This window comes from Musca domestica, unplaced genomic scaffold (assembly GCF_030504385.1).
Source record: "Musca domestica strain aabys unplaced genomic scaffold, Musca_domestica.polishedcontigs.V.1.1 19, whole genome shotgun sequence".
Lineage (NCBI taxonomy): Eukaryota > Metazoa > Arthropoda > Insecta > Diptera > Muscidae > Musca > Musca domestica.
This window is the reverse complement of record NW_026712245.1, coordinates 3,071,469-3,093,536: the sequence shown is the minus strand read 5'-3', so window position 1 is coordinate 3,093,536 and position 22,068 is coordinate 3,071,469. Positions and strand designations below refer to the sequence as shown.

General features: G+C 38.7%; 1 protein-coding gene across 1 annotated transcript in view; it reads right to left on the bottom strand.

The window, feature by feature from the left end:
* Positions 1-358: 358 nt before the first annotated feature.
* Positions 359-22,068, bottom strand: part of LOC101894127 (uncharacterized) — a 42,457-nt gene continuing 20,747 nt past the window's right edge. The window contains 11 exon segments of the mRNA XM_059121137.1: positions 359-512; positions 5,401-5,542; positions 5,605-5,768; positions 5,837-6,042; positions 7,633-8,045; positions 8,361-8,555; positions 12,483-12,617; positions 12,690-12,885; positions 12,947-14,295; positions 19,666-19,796; positions 19,855-22,017. Of these exon segments, the coding sequence (XP_058977120.1) occupies positions 461-512; positions 5,401-5,542; positions 5,605-5,768; positions 5,837-6,042; positions 7,633-8,045; positions 8,361-8,555; positions 12,483-12,617; positions 12,690-12,885; positions 12,947-14,295; positions 19,666-19,796; positions 19,855-22,017 (5,146 nt within the window). The 3' untranslated portion in view covers positions 359-460.

The following is a 22,068-nucleotide window of genomic DNA, read 5'->3' as shown; positions in this document are numbered from 1 at the left end:
TTTCCTGGCGTTTTTAAATCATATGTAGTTTGGTGCATTTTTTTGGTGATGTGAACATTTAAACTCCCTATGATGACCATCTGAAATTTTTACAAAATTTGCGAGACAACATTTGGATGCTTTTTGGTGCTGCATTTAGTTTGAAATTTCCCTAAGTGCTCTGTGTGTTGAAGTGTTTCTTTAACATGACCTGGGGTAGACGAGGACTTGGGGGACCAGTGACTCCATTACATTGCTATTATCGTCTATTTACATCCAATTTGTTATTTGTGATGATGTGTTGTGACCTGATCTGATCTGATGCGTTACGATGTTGTTGTGAATCGAATTGAATTACGAAAAAAATAACACACACACACACACACGTTGTGACTTATTACTCCATGAAATAACTAAAACTACGTCGTTTCCGCTTTGTGCTGTGCATGGATGATTTATTGTTAATGGTTTTCAACCTTAGTTACCCAGATTTGATCCAACGATCTATGGAATACTCGAGAGCTGATATCCATCTGTAAAAAATTAAAAAATACATATTTATAAATGCGAATATTTTACAAAGGAAAACATAAAACATGCAACGTTAAAGATAAACGATAACATTAATAATTACGAGGAAATTCCAGCAGATTATGTAAGTAGAGTTGAACAAGTAAAAAAACATTAAGTTCTGCGGGCCGAACTTTTAATACCCTCTACCTTAGGGTAATGGAAATATTAGAACCAATTATGACCCACAAATACCAATTTTTAGACATATTCGTGGGGAAATGTGGCAAAAATCATCAAAATACCGAATATCCGGAGGTACCGCTATATAGGGCTATACAAAAACCTATATATATTTCGCCAACGGAACTAGAACCTTTTATGACTAACTAATTCCAATTTTAAGACAAATCCGTGAAAAAATGTGACAAAAACTATCAAAATACCGAATATCGGGAGATACCGTTATATGGGGGCTATACCAAAGTTGGACCTGTACATAGAATGTTTCGCCACACGAACTAGGACCCACTATGACCTATAAATACCAATTTTCAGACAAATCCGCAAAAAAAATTGCCAAAAATCATCATATCGAATATCGGGAGGTACCGTTATATGTTGACTATACTAAAACGTGGACCTATACATGCAATGTTTCGCCACCGGAGCTAGAACCCACTATGATCAACACATACCAATTTTTAGACAAATCCATGAAAAAATGCGGCAAAAATCATCAAAATACCGAATATCGGGAGGTACCGTTGTATGCGGACTATTCCAAAACGTGGACCTATATATGTCATTTTCAATACCAACCATCCTAGACACAATACAAATTATTATGCTAAATTTTGACGCTATACGTCAAATAATGTGGCCTGTATCGTGATTTCAACAGACAGACAGACGGACAGTGAGACGGACAGACGGACATCGTTAAATCGACTTAGAATTTTATGCTGATTATGAATATATATACATAATGACCCCGACGAATATTTAGGGATGTTACAAACGGAATGACAAAGTTAATATACCCTCCTTTTCAAGGTGGAGGGTATAAAAAGGGAGACAAATGTATCGGCGTTTAAACAGTTTGCTTCTGAAAATAACCTAAATAAAAAGGGCAAGTTCCCTTTTTCCTCTTTTTTGGAAATTTCCGAAATAAGATTATTGGGAATCCGTGCACCTTAGGTATAGAGATGAAAAAACCGCAACCAACTTCAGACTGCTGTCATTTCTAAGCCACTCGTCCGACTGCTGTTAAAATTATTCCAGTGACAGCTCATTATATTGGTTACAAGCATACGACTTGATCGAAACCGGCGTCGCAGTGACCGAAATAAGGCTCGTGAGCTCGCATTCCATTCGGCAAATATTGAGAAATGAATGGGGCTCGGGGTAAAGCCATTAAAATTCCAAAAAGTGCAAGAACTTATACCGCAACAGAAAGAAAATAGACTCAAAAAAGCTAAAGAGTTGCTTCGCTTGGCCGAAAGTGGTGAGCTGCCGAATTTGGTTTTCTCCGATGAGAAAACATTCGTTGTCCAGCAGATGGTAAACAAACAAAATGATCGTGTTTACTTGCCAAAGAGGTCAGCTGAAAATGTGTACCTTCGGTTGGCCACCAGAACTCAAGCGCCGGCCATGGTGATGGTGTGGGCCGCCATAACAGCCGATGGTCGCTCTCCGCCCGTATTAATCGACCGTGGCATCAGAATATATGCCGAATATTATGGCGAAAATATTCTGGAGGGTGTATTAAAGCCTTGGGAACGCAAACATTTAAGCCGCAGACCTTGGACATTCCAACAGCACGCGCCACTCAAGAATGGTTACAAAATGAGGTTCCTCGCTTCATTTCCAGCGCACTATGGCCTCCAAAACCTCCGGATACCAATCCGTTGGTCTATTGTATTTGGAGTATTTCAGAAAGCAAGGTTGGCACTAAAAAATGCCAAAGTGTTGATCCCCTCAAGAAAAGCGCTTCGCCGGGAATGGGCAAAAATACCGCAGAGCAACATTCGGGAAGCGTGTGATGGCTTCATTGGCCGTTTGAAGCCCATAATTCGGGCCAAAGGTGACCAATTCGAACAAATCTAAACGTATTCTAAAATTTGATGCCATTTCCGACATTTTTTTGCTTTCTTTCAATAAAATTTGAAAAAAAATGTAAAAATTATGGCGTTTGACTTTGTTGCAGTTTTTTGTATCTCACCCTGTATGTATTGGAGATTTGGTGGTGATTTTGAAAATGCGAAAAGTACTAAATATTCCCAAATTTAGTATCGGTTGAAGGAATCAAGGTGAATATGGATATAACTCTTGGTATCTCTTTTTTAGAAAATGAGATGTTTTCGGAATATATATGTAGGCTATTGTTGGAATATTTTTTTAAGAGGAGGTGGATTTGGGTATGCATACTAAATGGGAAGTACTAAATGGTACTTAAATTTGAACAATATGTAAAACCTAAAAGGTCTAAAAATAACTGTTGGAACGAATTTTAAATTTTAAGGTGAACTTTTCGTTGACAAAGTAGCGGGCATTTGCTAGTTTTAATATATCCTAACTTGCATTATGACGAAGGTGCCGAAGTAAATTATCAATTTTCGAACCTTACCTTGTCGCCCTGTGCAGGAAGTACAAAAAGAATCAAACCGATTTTGTCATCTGACCTAAGGCTGACTTTAATATAATGATGTGCATAATTGGGATTAAATCGGATTCCCCTTATGTTTGGTTATTTTCTTATTGAGGGAGTAAAACGCTACTGCCCCTCTCGATCAAATAGGAAATCAGATACTTCCTCACAGAGCTTTTGTGCACATAGACAGGAGACGGAAGAACATCGCCAGATCGACTTCAAGAGGTCTGAAACGAATTTCATCCAAAGAGACCGTTAAATTTGATTTTCATTTGGTCATGTCTTCAGATCGCCTGTTTGGGCGTATGGATCTCACTCTCGAAAAAAGTATTTGGAACAAACTTGGAATATAGAGATTAAGTTCGAAGAAGGTCAATACTGCTCAAATTTTAAATTTAGGCCAAAATTTTCCAAAACAAAGAATAGATATTTTAAAAAGTATCTGAAGGAAGCACCTGATTTGACTGGAACTTTAATCCTGTTGCCTCCTCTCAAAAAACTCAATATGTTCAGATAAAATTCATTTAATTGACCGAAAGGAAAATACCAATATTGCCCATATTTAAATTTGATCATTCAACGTTAGTTTCAAAAAGGCAAATTCTTCATCAGCCGGAGAATATATTCCCTATGTTGTCACTCACTAATGGTATAACTAAGAAAATAAAGACATTATCAGAACTTAAATGTTATACGAAAACAGGGACCTACCCACATAATTTCCTAACATGTGGCTATTACAACCTTTAAATACAAAATTTCAATCAAATCCATTGAAGATGTTATTAAAATAACGCATATACCGAATATAAGGAATTACCTTAACACGGAGTCTATAGGAAAATGTAGACATGTGGAGATAATTTACAACAGGGGATATTGGTAACGAATATCGGGAATATCAGGAAGTACCTTAACATTGAGTCAATACAAAATCGTAGACCTGTGGACCTAATTTTCAACCGGGGATATTGGCACCCATTAAGAAATTTAAATAGCTGTGGCTATTATCGTCAAAATAGGCAAAATTTGAAGGCTTCGCATTATGGGGCTTAAAGAAAAGGTGGTTCAAATGTGATTTACATTCAGACCAAAAACACTCGTAAGGAAAACTTCAGCCCTCCATCTCGTCTCTTCCGAAAAACTGAGTGATAGCAACAATCAAAATAATACTTTTTCAAACTAAGTATTCAGAAAAGGTCTACACATTGTCCATTTCGCAAAGAGTCCGGAATGGCCCTCTGACTACGTCGATGCGTCACAGAATGACACTCCGATGGATAAACAAGTTAAAAAGCAGTAAGTTCGGCTGGCCCGAACTTGACCCACACAGGCATTATTTGTCATGAGTCATTACCAAATTCAAATTCGGAACTTGAAATAAACGCGAATAATGTAATGTAATGTAATCATCAAAGTATAGAACATAGGGAGGTACCGTTATATCGGAGCTGTGCGAAGGCCTGAACTTGCGAAGACAATTTTTTGTCATATTCTGTAGTATCCATCACGAACTTCAAATACGACATTTCAAACAACTTCGGTGAGTATTGTACCTAAACTCGTCAAAATACCGAATATAGGGAGGTACTGGTATATGGGGCCTATACGAAGACGTGGACCTGCACAGACAATTGTCCGTCTTAGGGTGTAGTATCCATTTTGAACTTCAAATGCCAAATTTGAAACAATTCCCGCGAATAATGTCGCTAAAATCATGAAAATACCGAATATAGGGAGGTACCGTTATATGGGGGCTATATGAAAACGTGGACCTACATGGCCCATTTACAAACTTAACCTGCCTACTGGAAAAATAAACATGTGTGCAAAATTTTAGCCATCTATCTCAATTCATTCGAAAGATAGCGTGATTACAACAGACAGACGGACAGACAGACAGACGGACAGACAGACAGACGGACATCGCTAAATCGACTTAGAATTTTACGCTGATCAAGAATATATATACTTTGTTGGGTCTGATATGAGTTTTTCGAGGTAATATACCCTCCATAGTATGGTGGAGGGTATAAAAAAACTAAGTCGTAAAATCAGTTAACGATTTAAGAGAGATCCTACCTAAAAAAATTGTACAAATATAGCATCCTAATTTTAAAAGTAACATATTTTTCCGGTTTGTAGACGACTGTTCAAAAATCTACAAAAAATATCTAAAATAAATTTTATAAAAGTCCGGATATCATAATATTTAGAAAACTTATTTATAAATCAAATCATAATTATTTTTTTCTCACCTCTTTTTCTCCATTTCAGATTCGGTATAAAAATAGTAATGTCTCAATTTCGGTTCAGGTGGTATAATTTCAAAGGAATATTTTTTGCCCGATGCAGCAGCTGACATTGATGAGACCTTGTAGCCATGAAGGCAGACCATACCTGCAGGTAAGACACTTAAAAATTAAACAATGTTGCTTCAAAAATTTTTAAAAATTACAAACCCAAAGCTGATTTCGATATGCCGTCCTGAAAGAAATACAAACAGGCATCTTTCAGGACGCAGTAACGTTTCGACCAGCCGCACCATTTCGAGCCCAATTTCATCAAATAGCCAAAACAGTCGGGACGTTGTATATTGCTGGGTTGTTTGTACAAATTGCGGGCACTGGTAAATAAAAATTTTAAATTCAAAATTATTTCATAGAATATGTAAAGTATAGTAGGAAACATTACCTCTTATCCAACCATGAATTCTCCTGGGCCACTGCCTTCTTCAAAATATTTACCCAACGATTTGTAATCTCTTCATTATCCCCGGCCACATACATGGGTATACCCTCACCCGAATCTATTTTAAATGCATTGGGTCTACCGACTTTGGCGGGGCATGGCTCGACTGTGTGCTTGGCCATGATCATTGCTCCAACTGGCTGTGTGTCCTGGAGGAAGAGAAAGGGAAATGTTATATCATGAATAGACATAATAAAAATTGATAATTTTTTCTTAAAAAAGACAAGATTGTGAAAGTGGTCTTGCTTGAAAAATTTACGACCTTTGGTCTTATGGTCCTTGCAAAAAATGCTCCTAGAAATCCAAGATTAGAAGTCTTATGATTTTTGAAAAAAAAAAACTTACAAATACTCATACCTATGTATAACCTTTTTGGAAAATAGTGCTATATAGTGATCTTTTAGGGCTTGGAGAGATATAATGAAAAAACTCACAATTTTATAAAGAAAGATTCACTTTTGGCCTGATAGCCTTTACAAAAATTAAAACCTCTTACTAGTCTGAGAGAGAAATATTCTTCAGAAAATCTAAGTTTGTTGTTAAAATGGTCCTTGGAAAAATATTCTTCCAAAGTCCTCGTTTATTGGTCTGATGGTCGTTGAAAAAATTTTCCATAAAAAATACGATTGGTGACCTGATAGCTTCTGGTCATAGAAGACATTTTGAAGTGGTTTTTCTATAAAAGAATTTCTGAGGAGCTTCTGTCTATAGAAAAACCTTCAGAAGAGCTTCTGTCCAAGGAAAAACTTTTTGCCATAGTAGACCTTCTAAATGGCTTCTGGCCATAGTAAACTTTCTGAAGAACTTCGATCTATAAAAGAGCTTCGGTTTTTGGTTATAGAAGACCTTCTGAAGAGCTTCATGGCCTTAGAAGACTCTTTGAAGGGCTTCATGCCTATGAAAGACCCTCTAGAAGACCTTCTGAAGAACTTCCGTCCATAGAAGACCTTCTGAAGAGATTCCACCCATAAAAGAAGTTTTGAAGGGTTTTTGGCCATAGAAGACTTTCTGAAGAGCTCCTGGTCATAGAAGACCTCCTGAAGGACTTTTGTCTAGACCAGACCTTCTGCAGGACTGTTGTGTATAGAAGAGCTCCTGAAGGGCTTCTGCCCAGAAAACAATTTTCTGAAGGAATTTTGTCCAGAAGGCGATCTTCTATAGGCCTTCTTGTGCACAAAAGCCCTTCAGAAGGGATCTGTTCAAAACGAGACCTTCTGAAGGGCTTCTGTCGGTAATAAATTCTCTGAAGGGTTTCTGCCCATAGAAGATTCTCTGAAGGTGTCTCTATTCATAAAATACCTTCTGAAGGGCTTCTGCTCATAGAAGACCCTCTGAAAGGCTTCTCTCCGTCTTCTGTCCATAGAAGATCTTCTGTAATGCTTCTGTTCATTGAAGATTCTCAGAAGGGTCTCTATCCATAGAAGACCTTCTGAAGGGCTTCTTTCCATGGAAGACCTTCTGAAGGATCTATGTCCATAGAAGACCTTTTAAAGGGCTGTTGGTCACAGATGACCTTTTAATGGGCTTCTGGTCACAGAAGGCCTTTTAAGGGATTCTGGTCACAGAAAGCCTTTTAAAGGACTTCTGGTCGCAGAAGACCTTTTAAAAGGTTTCTGTCTACAGAAGACCTTCTAAAGGGCTTCAGCCTATAGAAGGCCTTCTGAAGGACTTCTGTCTATAGAGGACTTTATATTTATATATACTTATATGTGGATTTTCAAAATTCCTATCCAACTCACCTCTTCAGTCTTGTAGTAGTATAAACAGTTATCCGAACGCAGTACAAACCAACGCTGGACCCATTTTTTGGCGTTGGGCGAACCCTTGGCCTGGCCACTTTGACGCCACAGATAACCACTGTAGATGACCTGAATGGGCGGTTCCTGTTGTTCGTTCATTAGGACGCCCAGAGTGCGGGCCACTTCCAGTTCAAGTTTTTCACAACCATCATGGGCAATTTTCACCACTTCTGTGTGATGTTTATCCAAAACTTTAACACCATTTACTGATATGATTATGTCGCCCACCTCGAGGCCGGAACTTTCTGCTGGGGTGTCAGGTTCAATGGCGGCCACGACAACAGGTTTGGAGCCGTGAATGCGGAAACCAAATTCTCCCGAATCCGATTTGACCACAACGGTTTTATCGACACCTGGAAGGGTTGGGAGAATAGGGAGTGAAATTATTTTGTTAAAAAAATAGATACAGGTGAACCAGGCTATAAGGAACAAACAAAAATATAAAATCTCAAATTTGAAGAAAAATAAAATAAACATTAAATTTTCCAAATTCCAAAATTTTATTTTTTTCAAAAAATTTTATTTTATTTTTTTTTTTAATATTTTGAATTTTTTCTTCGAATTTGAGAATTTTAATAACCTGTTCCTCTTGCCTCTGTTCCACTGTTTTATTAATTATTGGATTATTAAGAAAAAAAAATACAAGGAAATTGTTTTTATTTAGCTACCATATTCGCCGTTTGTTAATTTCGACAAGACATGACCTTCACGAGCCCATACCAACAGCATTAATTTTAAAATTTCCTCCAGACGCCGCCTCAGAGAGTCTTGTGCCGAATTCGATGTTATCAATTCTAGAAGAACGTAGGTCAAGATTTTGTTAATATTTTATTGTTGTTTTGTTATTTTTCGCCCTCCCCAAACTTTGGAATATAAGTGCGAGTGTGTGTCGATTTTTTAGGGGGATTTCATTCAGAAATAGAACGCACACCCGCAAAATCCCAGCCAAAAACGAGAGAGGGAGGGGTACTTTTTCTTTCGATTACGCACCCAACATGTTGCTATATTTGTTGCTGTTCCCAATCACAAATTCGAATGCCGCTTCTTTATTTATGCCACAAGCGGCAAAGTCACGCAAAGTTCACTTTCAGTTTCTGGTCAATGTTTCACTTTTTTGTGTTTCGGGGTTTCTAAATCTGTTTCAATTATGTGCTTCTATTTTCTTCTAATTCAATATAATTCTCAATCCAATTAGATTAGCAATCGACAGCAGGTGCTTGTTTTTTTTATCAAAAATAACTTCACGTCTTCTCAAATAGCTGTGCAGAAATCAAATACTGGCAGAAAAGTGTCTCCTGCCCGGCGTTGTATCCCATGTGTAAGTTTGGTGATGACTAAATTCCGAATGAACTCAAAACAGTTTTGCAAACAAAATCTAATTCGCTTTGCCAGAGTACCATAAAGTTCTCAGCGTTTTATTTTTTTTATAACGAACGCACTTATCGGCAAATAAAAAAGCGGTGCCGAAAAAAATAGAAGCCAACAACACCACCCTGCCCCCCGCCCATCCGATATCCCCCCATTAGCCATCGAATGAAATAAATAAATAATGGACTATTACTGCCAAAGTTTTGTGTTGTACAACAACGGGCAGAGAGACACACGGCGAACGAGACCACAAGCGAGTACTCTCCTCTAGTCTTTTTGGCGGTCAATGGTACTTTGTTGTCACATGGCACAGTGGCGGAAATAAATAAAAAAAAATAAAAGACCGAATGTTTTATAGTTAAATGATCCACGATTATTGGTCTGGTGTTCCTTGTGAAATATAATTAAAATCCAAAATTTGTGGACTGACGGTTTCTGAACATTAAAGACCTTCTGAAGGGCTTTTACTACAGAAGACCTTCTAAAAACTTCTAGCCATTGAAAGCCCTGCTGAGGGGCTTCTTGGCAGAGAAGACCTTCAGATCATAGGAAACCTACTTCGTATGCCATAGAAGAAGTGCTTCGGGCCATAGAAGACGTTCTGAAGGGTTTTTTTTCTATAAAAGACAATTTTCTATAAAAGACCCTATAAAACCTTCTGAAGTGCTTCGGGCCATACAAGACCATCCGAAGGGCTTCTCTCTGTAAGATACCTGCCGAAGGGCTTCTATATATAGGAGATCTTTTGAAGGAGTTTTTATTCCATAGAAGACCTTCTGCCTAGAGAAGAGGATAGATTCTGTTTATAGAAGACCTTCTGAAGGACTTCCGTCTATAAAAGACCTTCTGAAGGTCCTCTGTCCATAGAAGGCCTTCTGAAAGGCTTCTCTCCACAGAAGACCTCCTAAAGAGCTTCTGCCTATAGAAGACCTTCTGAAGTGCTTTGGACCTTAGGATCCTTCTGAAAGGGCTCCCCTCTATTGAATACCTTCTGAAGCGCTCCTGGGTATAAAATACCTTCTTCCTCTATTCACAAAAGACCTTTAGAAGGCCTTCTCCATATATAAATTCTTCTGTAGGGCTTCTGTCTATGAAAGTCCTTCTGTAGGACTTATGGCCATAAACGACATTTTGAAGAATATTTGCCTATAGCAGACTTTCTAAAGGTATTCTGCCTTCTGGAGTGCTTCTGGCTGCAAAAGACCTTCTAAAGGGCTTTTGTCCATAGAAGATTTTTTGAAAGTCCTTCTGAAGGACTCATGGTTATAAACGACCTGCTGAATGGTTTCTGTATGTGGAAGACTTTCTAAAGGACTTCTCCCTATAAGAGACCTTCTGGAGGGCTTCTCTCTATTGGATATCTTCTGAAGGACTTTCATCCGTAGTCGACCTTCTAAAGGACTTCTGTAGATAGACCTTATCCAGGGATGTTGTCTATAGGAAACCATCTGAAGACCTTCTGAAGTTCTTCGGACAATAGAACCCTTCTGAAAGGGCTCCTGTCTGTTGAATACCTTCGGAAGCGCTCCTGGGTATAAAATACCTTCTGAAGGTCCTCTATTCACAAAACACCTTTAGAAGGGCTTCTCTCCATTTAAATTTTTCTAAAGGGCTTCTATCTTTGAAAGTCCTTCTGTAGGACTTATGACCATAGACGACATTCTGAAGAATATTTGCCTATAGCAGACTTTCTAAAGGGATTCTGCCTTCTGGAGTGCTTCTGGCTACAAAAGACATTCTATAGGGCTTTTGTCCATAGAAGATATTTTGAAAGTCCTTCTGAAGGACTCATGGTCATAAACGACCTGCTGAATGGTTTCTGTATGTGAAAGTCTTTCTAAAGCCCTCCAGAAAGTCTCATATACGACATTTTGAAGCATTTCTGCCTATAGTAGACTTTCTAAAGGGTCTTTGCCTTTTGGAGTGCTTTTGGCCACAGAAGACCTTCTAAAGGGCTTTTGTCCATAGAGGATATTCTGAAAGTCCTTCTGAAGGACTCATCGCCATAAACGACCTGCTCAATGGTTTCTGTATGTGGAAGACTTTCTAAAGGACTTCTCCCTATAAGAGACTCTTCTCTCTATTGAAGATCTTCTGAAGGACTTTTGTCCGTAGTCGACCTTCTAAAGGACTTCTGTATATAGACTGAAGGCCTTCTGTCTATGAGAGACCTTCCGAAGGACTTCTGTCTTTAGAAGAACTTCTGAAAGGCTACTTCCTATAGAAGACTTTATGAAGCGCTTATCCCTATAAGAGACTTTCCGAAGGACTTCTGAAGGGTTTTGAGGGGTTTCTGTCTATAGAAGACCATTTGACGGGCTTTTGTCAATAGAAAACCCCCTGACGATCTTTTGCAGACAGAAGACCCTCTGACGGTCTTCCATAGTCAGAAGACTCTATAACGGTCTTTTAAAGAGAGAAGACCTTCTGACGGTTTTCTTTAGAGAGAACACTCGCTGACGGCCTTCTATAGATAAAAGACCCTCTGGCGGCCTTCTATTTGTTGAAGACGTCCTGACTTTATTCTATTAACAGAATACCCTCTGAAGGTATTCCACGGACGAAAAGATCCCCTGATGTCCCTCTGAGAGTCTTATATTGACATATGACCCTCTGAATGTCTTCAATTGACAGATGACCCTCTGACGGTCTCCTGTAGATAGGACATCCTCTACCGGCCTTTTATAGACAGAAGACCCCCTGACTGCCTGTTATAGACAGAAGACCCTCTAACTATCTTTTACAGGTTGAATACATTCTAACGATCTCCTGCAGACCTCTAATGGTTTCCTAGATGACTTTCTGACCTTCCAAAGAGTTTCTGTAGTCAAAAGATCTTCAGGATCATCTTCTGGCGATTTTTGTATAGGAGAGTTTCAAACTGTCTTCTATAGTGAAGTGGCCCTCCTCTGAAATGAATGCCTTCTGTCGCTCCCATGATTTCAAGAATATATGATTCTCTTCTCTCAACGTCCCTGCCTCGTTTTTATATTTGTTTCACTTTCCCCTCTTTCTCCCACAATCGAATTTCTCTCAACCTAACCCATTGTGCACCACTCACTTGTGCTGTTCAAAATGTTTGTTTACAGAACGGTCAGTGCGATGCGAATCTAGCTAATGTTCCAAAATTAGAAACACGCGTCAAAAATACCGGGTATCTAAACAAAATGTGGTCCCTTAGCTGGCCCTTCCACGCACACACACACACGCACACTCACACTCGATGTGGAAGCATAGCCACGGCAGCCATCGTCGTCACATTTATCATAACACAGAGCGGCACGAGACGAGCTGTTGGTACATCCGCTACATGCCAAGCATAGCTGAACTGCGTGTCAATGAATATCAATGAACTATGGGGTATGGGCTCGCATGGCCGGCCAAAATAGTCGGCGAAGAAAAAGAGAGAAAGAAAAACTTACCAAATGTATCATTTTTTTGGCGATGATACATCTCCAAAGTGCAACGTCTCTGTACAAGGCGATGCAGTATCACCTGGTATTTGGTGTAGAAGCTTTTCTCCGAATCGGTTGAGGAGCGGCGACCGCGACTGCGTTCTAGTTGGGGAGGAAATCATAATTTATTTTTGAGACATTTTTGGGGTAAGTTTTTCAATTTTGTTGGCCTACCCAGACTCTGATGATCCAATTGGGCCCATATATCCGAATCGGTCAGCCTAGCATAGCGGGCACAATCATAGTGGCCAATGTAAATGGTCTGCTGTTTGGTTTCGCTGGTAATTTCTGGCAGTATGCAGGGACTGGAACCGGCTGGGCGTAGAATGGGTGTGGTCTTTTTATTGCATTCCTGGTTGCGTTCTTCGCTCTAAAATGAGAAAATAAATAAATACCTCCTAATTTTTGATGGGAGTGACCTTCCTCCTTACCTTCGCTCGAATATTCTCCTTTCGTGTCTTATAGTGACGACCCCTCTCGAGGTGATATCGCTCCTCGGACCTGAAACGTTTATCCATTTTCTTGTACAAACGCTGCGGTGTCTTATTGGTCACTGGCGAATCGGCAAAATCGGACGGTGGCTTAACAATATCCGGTTCGTTGTCTATGTAGGGTAATGATTCCACCGAATCGCCACAGACCACAGTGGGATCGTCAACCTCCTTGCCACAGTGCGAGCAATGGCCACTGTGCTGGTCGGCATGATTGCCATCAGCTTCACTGTAAAATACCGAATCGGAACCGGGCGAAACCGAACGATTTAGGGACTCAATGGATTTGGCTTTTAATTGACATGTTTCCGAGGCGGATTTTACATATGCAGGTGATAGCGAGGTTGGAGCCTTTGTGGAAGTTAATGCAGTGGCCGACGACAGTGGTGCCACTGCAGCTTCCTTGCCTATGCGAGGGGCTGGTATGGGTAGATCTGGTTCCATACTGGTAACCATATGGCTGGGTGTGGCCGGGGGCTTGGGAGACATAATGCTTGCATCTAGCAGCTTCTCAGCACTGCCCATTATCTGTTGGGGTGACAAAGTCGCCGCATTGCTGGTCTTGCGTGTGGCTCGTGTGGCACTTTCATCACGTGAAGACCGTCGCAGTTGACGACGTATCTTCGGACGGAAACGTTTTAGTTTAACAGGACTCGTAGACTCGGCCAAGGCGGACGAGGCCTTTATCCTTTCGGGAGATTTCTTGTGAACATCCCTCTTTATGGGACTCGTAAGTGCTCTCATATTCTCCTTTTCAATATCGATTTTCATTGAGGTCTTTCGCCGCTTACGCTCCTCCTCCTGGCGATGACGTCTTGACTTCAACTTCTGATACTCATCATCCTGGGGACTTTCATAGTATCCGGAGGAGGAGTAACGTACATCGCTGCGTTCATCATCTGATATGGATTCGATTTTCTTGCGTGCCAACTCCGCCACCCTTTGGCCCAGTGGTGAAGTGCTTTCCTTTTTCATGGGCACAACCGGCTTTTCCCCTTCCGGTGTTTTACCTCCTTCATCGCCATCGCCAACAACACCCACATTATAGCTACCCGATGAGGTACTGCTCACTGAATGTGAAGGTGATTTCTTGGCAATCTCTCCCGCCTGGATGGGAGAGGGTAAATTCAATGTCAAATCTAAATGGGTTTTAGATTCTCGCCGATACTCCTCTTCGGGTTGGATAATATCTTCTGAGATCATTTCTCCTTTGGATGAGTACAGAGAAGAAGCACTCTCAAATGAAGATTCACCATGGGTCTTATCCATTTGGGAAGATTGAGTGGAAGCTGTAAGGGGGGGAGATATTTAATTAATCCGGTTAACCAATTTTTGTTTGGTTTTCAACATCAAAGGATAAGGAATAAAAAACACAGGACATTCCAAGCAGGTAGTTAGTTGCATACGCAAAGCATCATCATACATCAAGCATCAAACAACAACATCGAACACCATCTACTATGGTCTATACTAAGTTGTAAAATTTGTTTTTGATTTGATTTACGAGTTTTTTGATGGTATCTGGAGACTCCTAAGATCTGCTATGAAACAGTCAAACTTTGAAAAATATTTTTTTCATGGACTATTAGTCTAATCAACTTGTAATTTTAGAGCCCATATTAGGTCCCAAAAGAAATGAAATCCTGGATTTTTATGAAAATGTTTTTAAGGACCTAATAAGGAATTTTTAAAAATTATGTTTAAGAACTATCGGATTAATTTTTTTAGGAGTAAGGGAATTGTTTTGGTTACAATCATGATTTTTTAACATGTTTCAAGGATTAATGTGAACTTTTTAAAAATGTTTTTCTCAAACATGAACAGGATCTCAATAATGGGTTTTTAATAATATTGCAATAATTTTGCATATTTTAAATATATTTCAAGACCAGGAGGGTCTTATCTGTTTTTTTTTAATTTTCATTGCAATTTAAGGATGTTGTTTTTTTTTTTAAGGACCAGCAGATATTTCAATTTAAATTTCTAATGGAAATTTTTGAAGGCCAATAGAAGCCAAAGTCATGATTTTTCTAAGAATTGGTTTCAAAGGTCAAAATTTGTCATATAAATTTGGATTATTTACAAATATATTTTTAATGACTAAAGAAAAACCAAAATATTATTCAACAGATTTTTCAAGGTCCAGAGATGCTATAATCGTACATATCTCTACAGAAAATATATTTTAAAGGACTATAGCTGGAATCATGGATTTTTAACTTTTTTTTTTAAAGGACTAAAGGATCTATAATTGCGAATTATGTAAAAATATTTTTTCGTGGACCAGCTCCCATGGTAGTCCTGGATTTTTGTAAAAATATTTGTTCAAGAAATATAGGAGATATAATCTTGGGTTGCTAGAATATTTCTTGAGGACTACAGAAACTTTAATAGTGGATATTCGATAGTATTCGTTCAAGAACTGTAGAAGATATGACTATGGAGGTGTATCCGAGGTTTTTTTTAATATTTTTTAAGGACTATAATTTTGGATTTTTTAAATATGTTTTTAAGGAATTTGGGAGCAATAATCATTTATATTTTTAAAATATATTTACGGGCTATGGGAGGCACAATTGCAAGTTTTTAAAAAATAATATTTAAGGGCTTTTATGGAAGTATTATCTTAGATTAAATAGAACCCTTTTTAAGGACTATATGAGGTATAATCGCAAGTATTTTAAAAACGAGGAATTTTTAAAAATATTTTTCATGGATTGCGGGAGGTATGGATGTTTATAAATCTATTTTCTACGAAGGACGATTGTGGACTTTTTAAAATCTATAATTTCTTTTTCCCAACGTTTTTTTCAAGGACAGTGGCAGCTATGGTAATTGAATTTTTAAAACTAGTTTTTTTAGAAACTAAAATAGTTTTTAGAAACTAAAGTCTGCCATAAGTTTATCTTGGAGCATTTTTAAGGAATGAGCTTTTAGTGAGGTTAATTCATGCATTTTTTAACGTGGTTGTTTCAAATTATTTTTTAGGCTTTTTAGCTTTTCTTAGAATATTTTTAAAGTCCTAGCAGAGAATTTTATTGAAGTATTGTTGAAGGACTTGATAACTTTGTGGAATGATTTTTTTATTTTATTTTATTTTTTTTTTTTGAGAACTTTGAAAATAATTTGTCAAGGACAAATGGTGGACTTTTAACTTACTAAATTACTTATTAACTTACTAATGACGCTACAGATCGCAATTATGGTCCGATCTTCACGAAATTTAAAACTAAGGTGGGGTTAGAGTTAGAATAGAAGCCTATTGTTTTTTGAGAGGATCGCAAAATATTTTGGGGTTGGAATTGACCAAAAACAGAAATATGTCCTGATTTTCCTCTTGCTCTACAGGAACAGAAGCCTACCAATTTGGGCGGTCATCGTATGTAACGAATACGAAAAATTCCACTAAACCGCGAATATTTTTAATCCCGGCGAAACCACAAATACATTAGAAGGTCACTTATGACCATAACAGTGATGCTGTTAGCCAATATATTGGATATATAGCAAAATAGGTACAATATATATGTAAAAGAAATCGATCTGAATTATTCTGCTTATAAGTCAAGAACCGCTGAACTGATTTTTACAATTCTCATTAATTTGCATTTGTCTGTTACCAGAAAAATTTGACAATAAAAAAAGTGAATATTTTTTGTTACATTTTTTTTTTTTTAATTTTTGTCATATTTTTTATCACATGCGATTTTTTCAATTTGAGTTACAATTTTGAGTTGAAAATTTTCTGAAGTTTATCTACACCCCGCAATACTACGTTTAAGGGTATTATACATATGTCGCAATTATCGCCCGATCTTCACGAAATTTTGCATGGAGGTAGGGTTAGGGTTAGAATTAAAGCCTTTTTTAGGTGTAATTTAGGATTTCAAATTAATTGAAAAAGTTAGATTTTGCAGTCGCTGTAAAGGTCACATTTGAAACCAATCGACACGTAATTTTGCTTGAGGAGAGCGTTAAGGACAGGGAAAAAGTTTTGAATTTTGGATGGCCATTGGAATATGTTTAGAGGTAAAATTGAACACAACTTTCGTGCGAAATTGTTTAAATACCCTAGGATCAAAAACCTAGGGCCAACATCAAAATGGATGGATAAGGAAGCTTCGAACGTATTGTAGTGTTGTAGGGTATCACATGAACGGCCCTGCTTTCTTGTTTTTTAATATTTTTCCAGCACAAAATTTGAAGTTTTTAAAGATTTTTTAGACCAATCATGGACTAAATTTATATTTAAAAAAAAATTGCAGGATCAATCATAGTTGTTTTAAGTGCCTTTCAAAGGACCAGCACTCGTGGATTCTTGAAGATTTTTTTCATCAGAATCAACTGGGGAATAATTGGGGGCAATTTTTTAAAAAAAAAGTATTTTTAAAGACATGATCATGGATTTTCTTAAATATATATATTTTCAAAATTTGGCAGAACAATTTGAATTGTGTCTGGGATGGTTGGGATTGAAAATGAGGTCAATCGGTCCACATTTGGTATAGCCGCCATATAACGGCCATATACCTATTTATACCCTCCACCATACATAGTATGGAGGGTATATTAAGTTCGTCATTCCGTTTGTAACTCATCGAAATATTCATTTTAGACCGAACAAAGTATATATATTTTTGATCAGCGTAAAATTCTAAATTTCTTAGCTCTGTCCGTCCGTCTGTTGTAATCACGTTACAGTCTAAACGAATTAAGATAGGAAGCTAAAATTTTGCACAGAAATCTATTTTGTCTGCCGGCAGGTCAAGTTCGGAGGTGGGCTATATCGGTCCACGATATCGTATATCCCCCATATAACGGTACCCTCCGTCATTCGGTATTTTGATGATTTTAGCCACATTTCCCAATGGAATTATATGAAAATCCACACAAGGAGTTCCTTGTGAGTATAATATCGTATATCCCCCCATATATCGGCACCTTCCAATATTAAGTATTTTAAAGATTTTAACAGAATTTTCAAGGGATTTTATTTTTTTGAAAAGTTTGGCCCGGCCGAACTTACTGCTTTTTAACTTGTTTTGATTATTTTCGCCACACATTTTTTCAGGGATTTACCCACGCAATGGTTTCAAATTTGGTATTTAAGAAGATTTGGAAGATGACAATCCTAGAAGTATTAAATTGTCTATAGAGGTTCCCGTGTTGGTATGGCCCCCATACAACGGGTGAGACCGCTTTTTTGAAAAGTTTAACAGCATTATCCAAACGGCCTTACTGGCATTTGTAGTTTAAAGTGATTTCAGATATTTTATATAAAAAGTTGGAGGGTATTAAAAGTTCGGCCCTGCCGAACGTAATGTCTTTAAACTTGTTTAAGGTCAATTTTGTTTTGTTTTTTTCATTGTATTTTTTCAAAAAAGACCAAGAACAGTGGATTTTTTAGTTGATTTTTTTTTTTTTTTTTTGAAAGTTTAGCCCTCATCTAACGGTTTCTTCCGAAATTCAGTATTTTTATGATTCCAGCCAATTATTTCTACGAAATGGTTACAAATTTTGTATTTAGAGTTCGTAAAAGGTTTTACCTCTGGTGGCAGAAGGTCTGAGTATTTGGTATTTCAATAATTTGTTATTAACATTTTTTCATGGACCATTTGGGATTTTTTTAAATAATTTTTCGTGAAGTTTTTGAGAATATTACTTTTTTTAATAGAATTGAATAAGGATCAATAGAGCCTGGGTACTTTTAAAGGATATTGATGTTTTTTTCCAAGGTATAATCCTGGAACTTTAAAAATTTTGATGGCAGGACCACAAAAAGGTATTTCTTAAATTTTGAAAAATAAAAGGTGCCATGGATTTTTCATGAATATATTTTAAAGGGCCTTCGCAGATTTTTGAAAAAACATTTTTGACAGACTGTATACAAATTGTTATTCGGGATTTGCTTTTAGATTTTTTTAAGGACTATATTGTTTGTTAAGAGACAAAATAGTTTTTGAGTTCACAGGATTATAATATTAGGTATGTTAAGAATGCTATTCTATTACGAATTTTTAATATTACTCCTGCAAAATATATTTTATGGATTTTTAGAATTTTTTGATGGGTTTTAGACCACTGATCTTGACCTTGAATATTTTTTCAAGAACTATTATCAGTAAAATCTTGGATTTAGTGTAGATTTCTTGAATACTTTTTTTTTTAAACTAATTCTAGGCGTGTTTACCCCACAATATTGGATTAAATATATTTAAAATATTTATCCAGGGTATTTTAAAATGGATTTTATAAATGGAACTTAGATAAATTTGAAGCGAAGATCTAATGGAGCGATATATATGAGTTAAATAATTCACCACTTTAAAAATGGCTTAGGAGGGTAATCTTTCGAATAAAAATAAAATAGAGTCCTCATACTCTTAAAAAAATAAAAAGAATAAATAAAAAACTATTATTGACATTTCCATTCTGGGAAGGGCCCAAAAAATTGGAACACAAAGAAACACACATACACACAAGTATCTAAACTAAACGTAACGGAAATCATCATACAAACAGGACGTGCTATATTCTCTCACTCTCTTTCTAGAGTCTAAACATTTACATAACGACAGTTTGTTGATTCAAACCTGGTACTTGTGTTGTTGATGATGAGCTTGTCGTAGTAGTGGTTGTGGTTAAGGTAGTCCTCATACCTGGCGTGCGTCGGGAGGTGTCGGTACAGGTGGCATAGTCCTCGGTGTTGGTATTGGTACTGCATTCGGAGTTGTCAAAGCCCTTCAAGTTGTCGGTCAGCGAAGAAACGCCCACGGAAATGTCGGATAACCTAAAACAAAGGGGAATATATCATCAATCTCAGAAAATTTGTGAGATATTGACATTACCTCCTTTGCTCCTTTGGCGGTGAAATGGCAATAGTTTTCCTGGGCGATGCCAGCAACGCCTTGCCCGGAGGCTTGGCAGGTGGAGGGCCAGTCTGCCCCAAAATGGGTGTTATTTCAATGGAGGGGGATATCAGTTTGGGTTGATTACCCCTGTCATAGGGTTTGGCAATGATGTCCCTCTCATTTTGTGGTGTTGCCGGAGACCTAGACGATTTCATACTCACTGAACCCGTTTGACTATAGGTGGGACTTTGATCCGTAAACTGTTCCTCAAAATCCAAGGCATCCGTGTCCACGGAACTGCGTTGCTGATGCTGCAACAACAAATGTTTCCGCTTCGTTGATGGCGTTAGCAGCAGATTCAAATTGTACGAGGCCTCGGATCTTTGCTCTGCCATAAGCACGGTCACCTCCGATTCATTCCAATGACCATCCGAATGATCTCTTGTGACATCATTAGCCAATGAATCCGATGACGGATAGGTAGAAGCATGACCAATGGCCTCCTCGCGCAGCGGACTGGGCGGTGCAGAAATTCCTGAACCCTTTTCATCCTTCTCTTCATGTTCCTGCTCGCTGTACTCAGCCTCCGGAACATTCGCGGCAATGGCCACACAGCCGCAGGCCTGTAAATTTTCATAAACAGGATCTTGTCGTGGATCCTGATCGCTATGATCACTCTCAGCTGATATGGAATCATAGGGTTCAGGAAGTTCCTTGGGCGCAAGTTTGGCCTCCTGCTGCTCGTGTTTCTTGAGGAATTTCCTCTTCAAAGTCTTGGACTGCAGATCGTTTTTGATGTAGGGTTTAAAATCGATGATAATTTCTTTTTCATCGGACATATCGTCACGGAAAGCTTTGCGATTGAAGCGACGCGATCCCTTGCCCACATAATCCAGGTCCACAAGTTTTTCCGTTTTCACATAGACCGGCATGGACTGACGCCGTATATCATCCCGGCGAAAGGGACTATCATCGGGTGGTTCCATGCTAACCAACATGGATTTACGCCGACTTGAGTCCTTGTATTCCTTGGGATAGGTCTGAGTAATATCCAGCGAATCATCATCGTCCAGACAATATTCCTGGGGTGGTGGTAGTAGATCTGAGGTGAAATCCGAGGAACCATCTGCCATGAGCTCAGAACATTCTGTGATGTGTTTGCACACATCCTGGACATTGTGCATGTCTCGTCTGGGCAGGCTATGGAAATCGGTGTCCAGGCGATAGCCACAGGTTCGCCGAGGCAAACTATTGCTTTCGTACGAAAAGGAGTCCTCCTTTGACATGGAGCTGAGATCTTTCTTTTGATACATATACTTCTCATGATTCGTATCATACTCGAGAGGAGGTGGGGGTTGGTAGTATGGGAAACTACTTTCCAGCGGGGACTTGGGTGGCTCCTCCGATTGGGTGCGATGCAGCAGTTCATGTTCTGCCTGCGAGGTGCCTCTGGTCTCTTCATGTCGTTTACTGTCATAGGGTATTTGTGAGAGACTCTTGGCCAGGGGTTTTCCATTCGCCAGCCCATTCGTTTGGGCTCCCTGCGAAACCACCCGGACTCGATGTATGGTCCTTGGACTCAAGGCCAAACTTTGTTCGAATTCATTTTTCCTAACATCCGTCTGAGTGGCCTGCGTCTTCATGGCATTGCGAAACTTTTTCTCCACCACAATCACCTCTGGACTGGGTGGTGGCAGATTTTGCAGTGGACACGTTGAGGCCATTTTCATACTGGACAAGTCTTCTAGGATTGGGCGATTTGTTAGCACCGCTGTCGGTTGCTGGGTCTGGACATGTTGTTCGGTGACATAGGCGGGCAAATATGTTGTGGGCGGTGGCTGCGTTGGTGCCGCCGCCACTTGCATATGACCTGGCTGGTAGTGTTGATGTGTGTGACCTAATTGGTGGACAGGAACTGTTGCCGTTGGCAGCATATGTATGGTGGAGTTCGAACCCATTATGGCAGTAATAGGCGGTGGCGGGGCGGCACAAACAGGCATTGTGTCATAATAGGATCCACTGGGTCCCAAGGGTTTTTTGCCACCAATTAGGCGTTCTTGTGACTGGGCCGATTTCATGCGTCCCGACGACCGGAAGCCCACATTGAAGTCATCGAATGAGGTGAGGGTATGGGAACGGGCAAAGCTAACGTGTTTTGTTCTGTGGAAAGAGAGAAAGAGAAAAGAGAAGATCAAGTTTAGAATTGCGAAG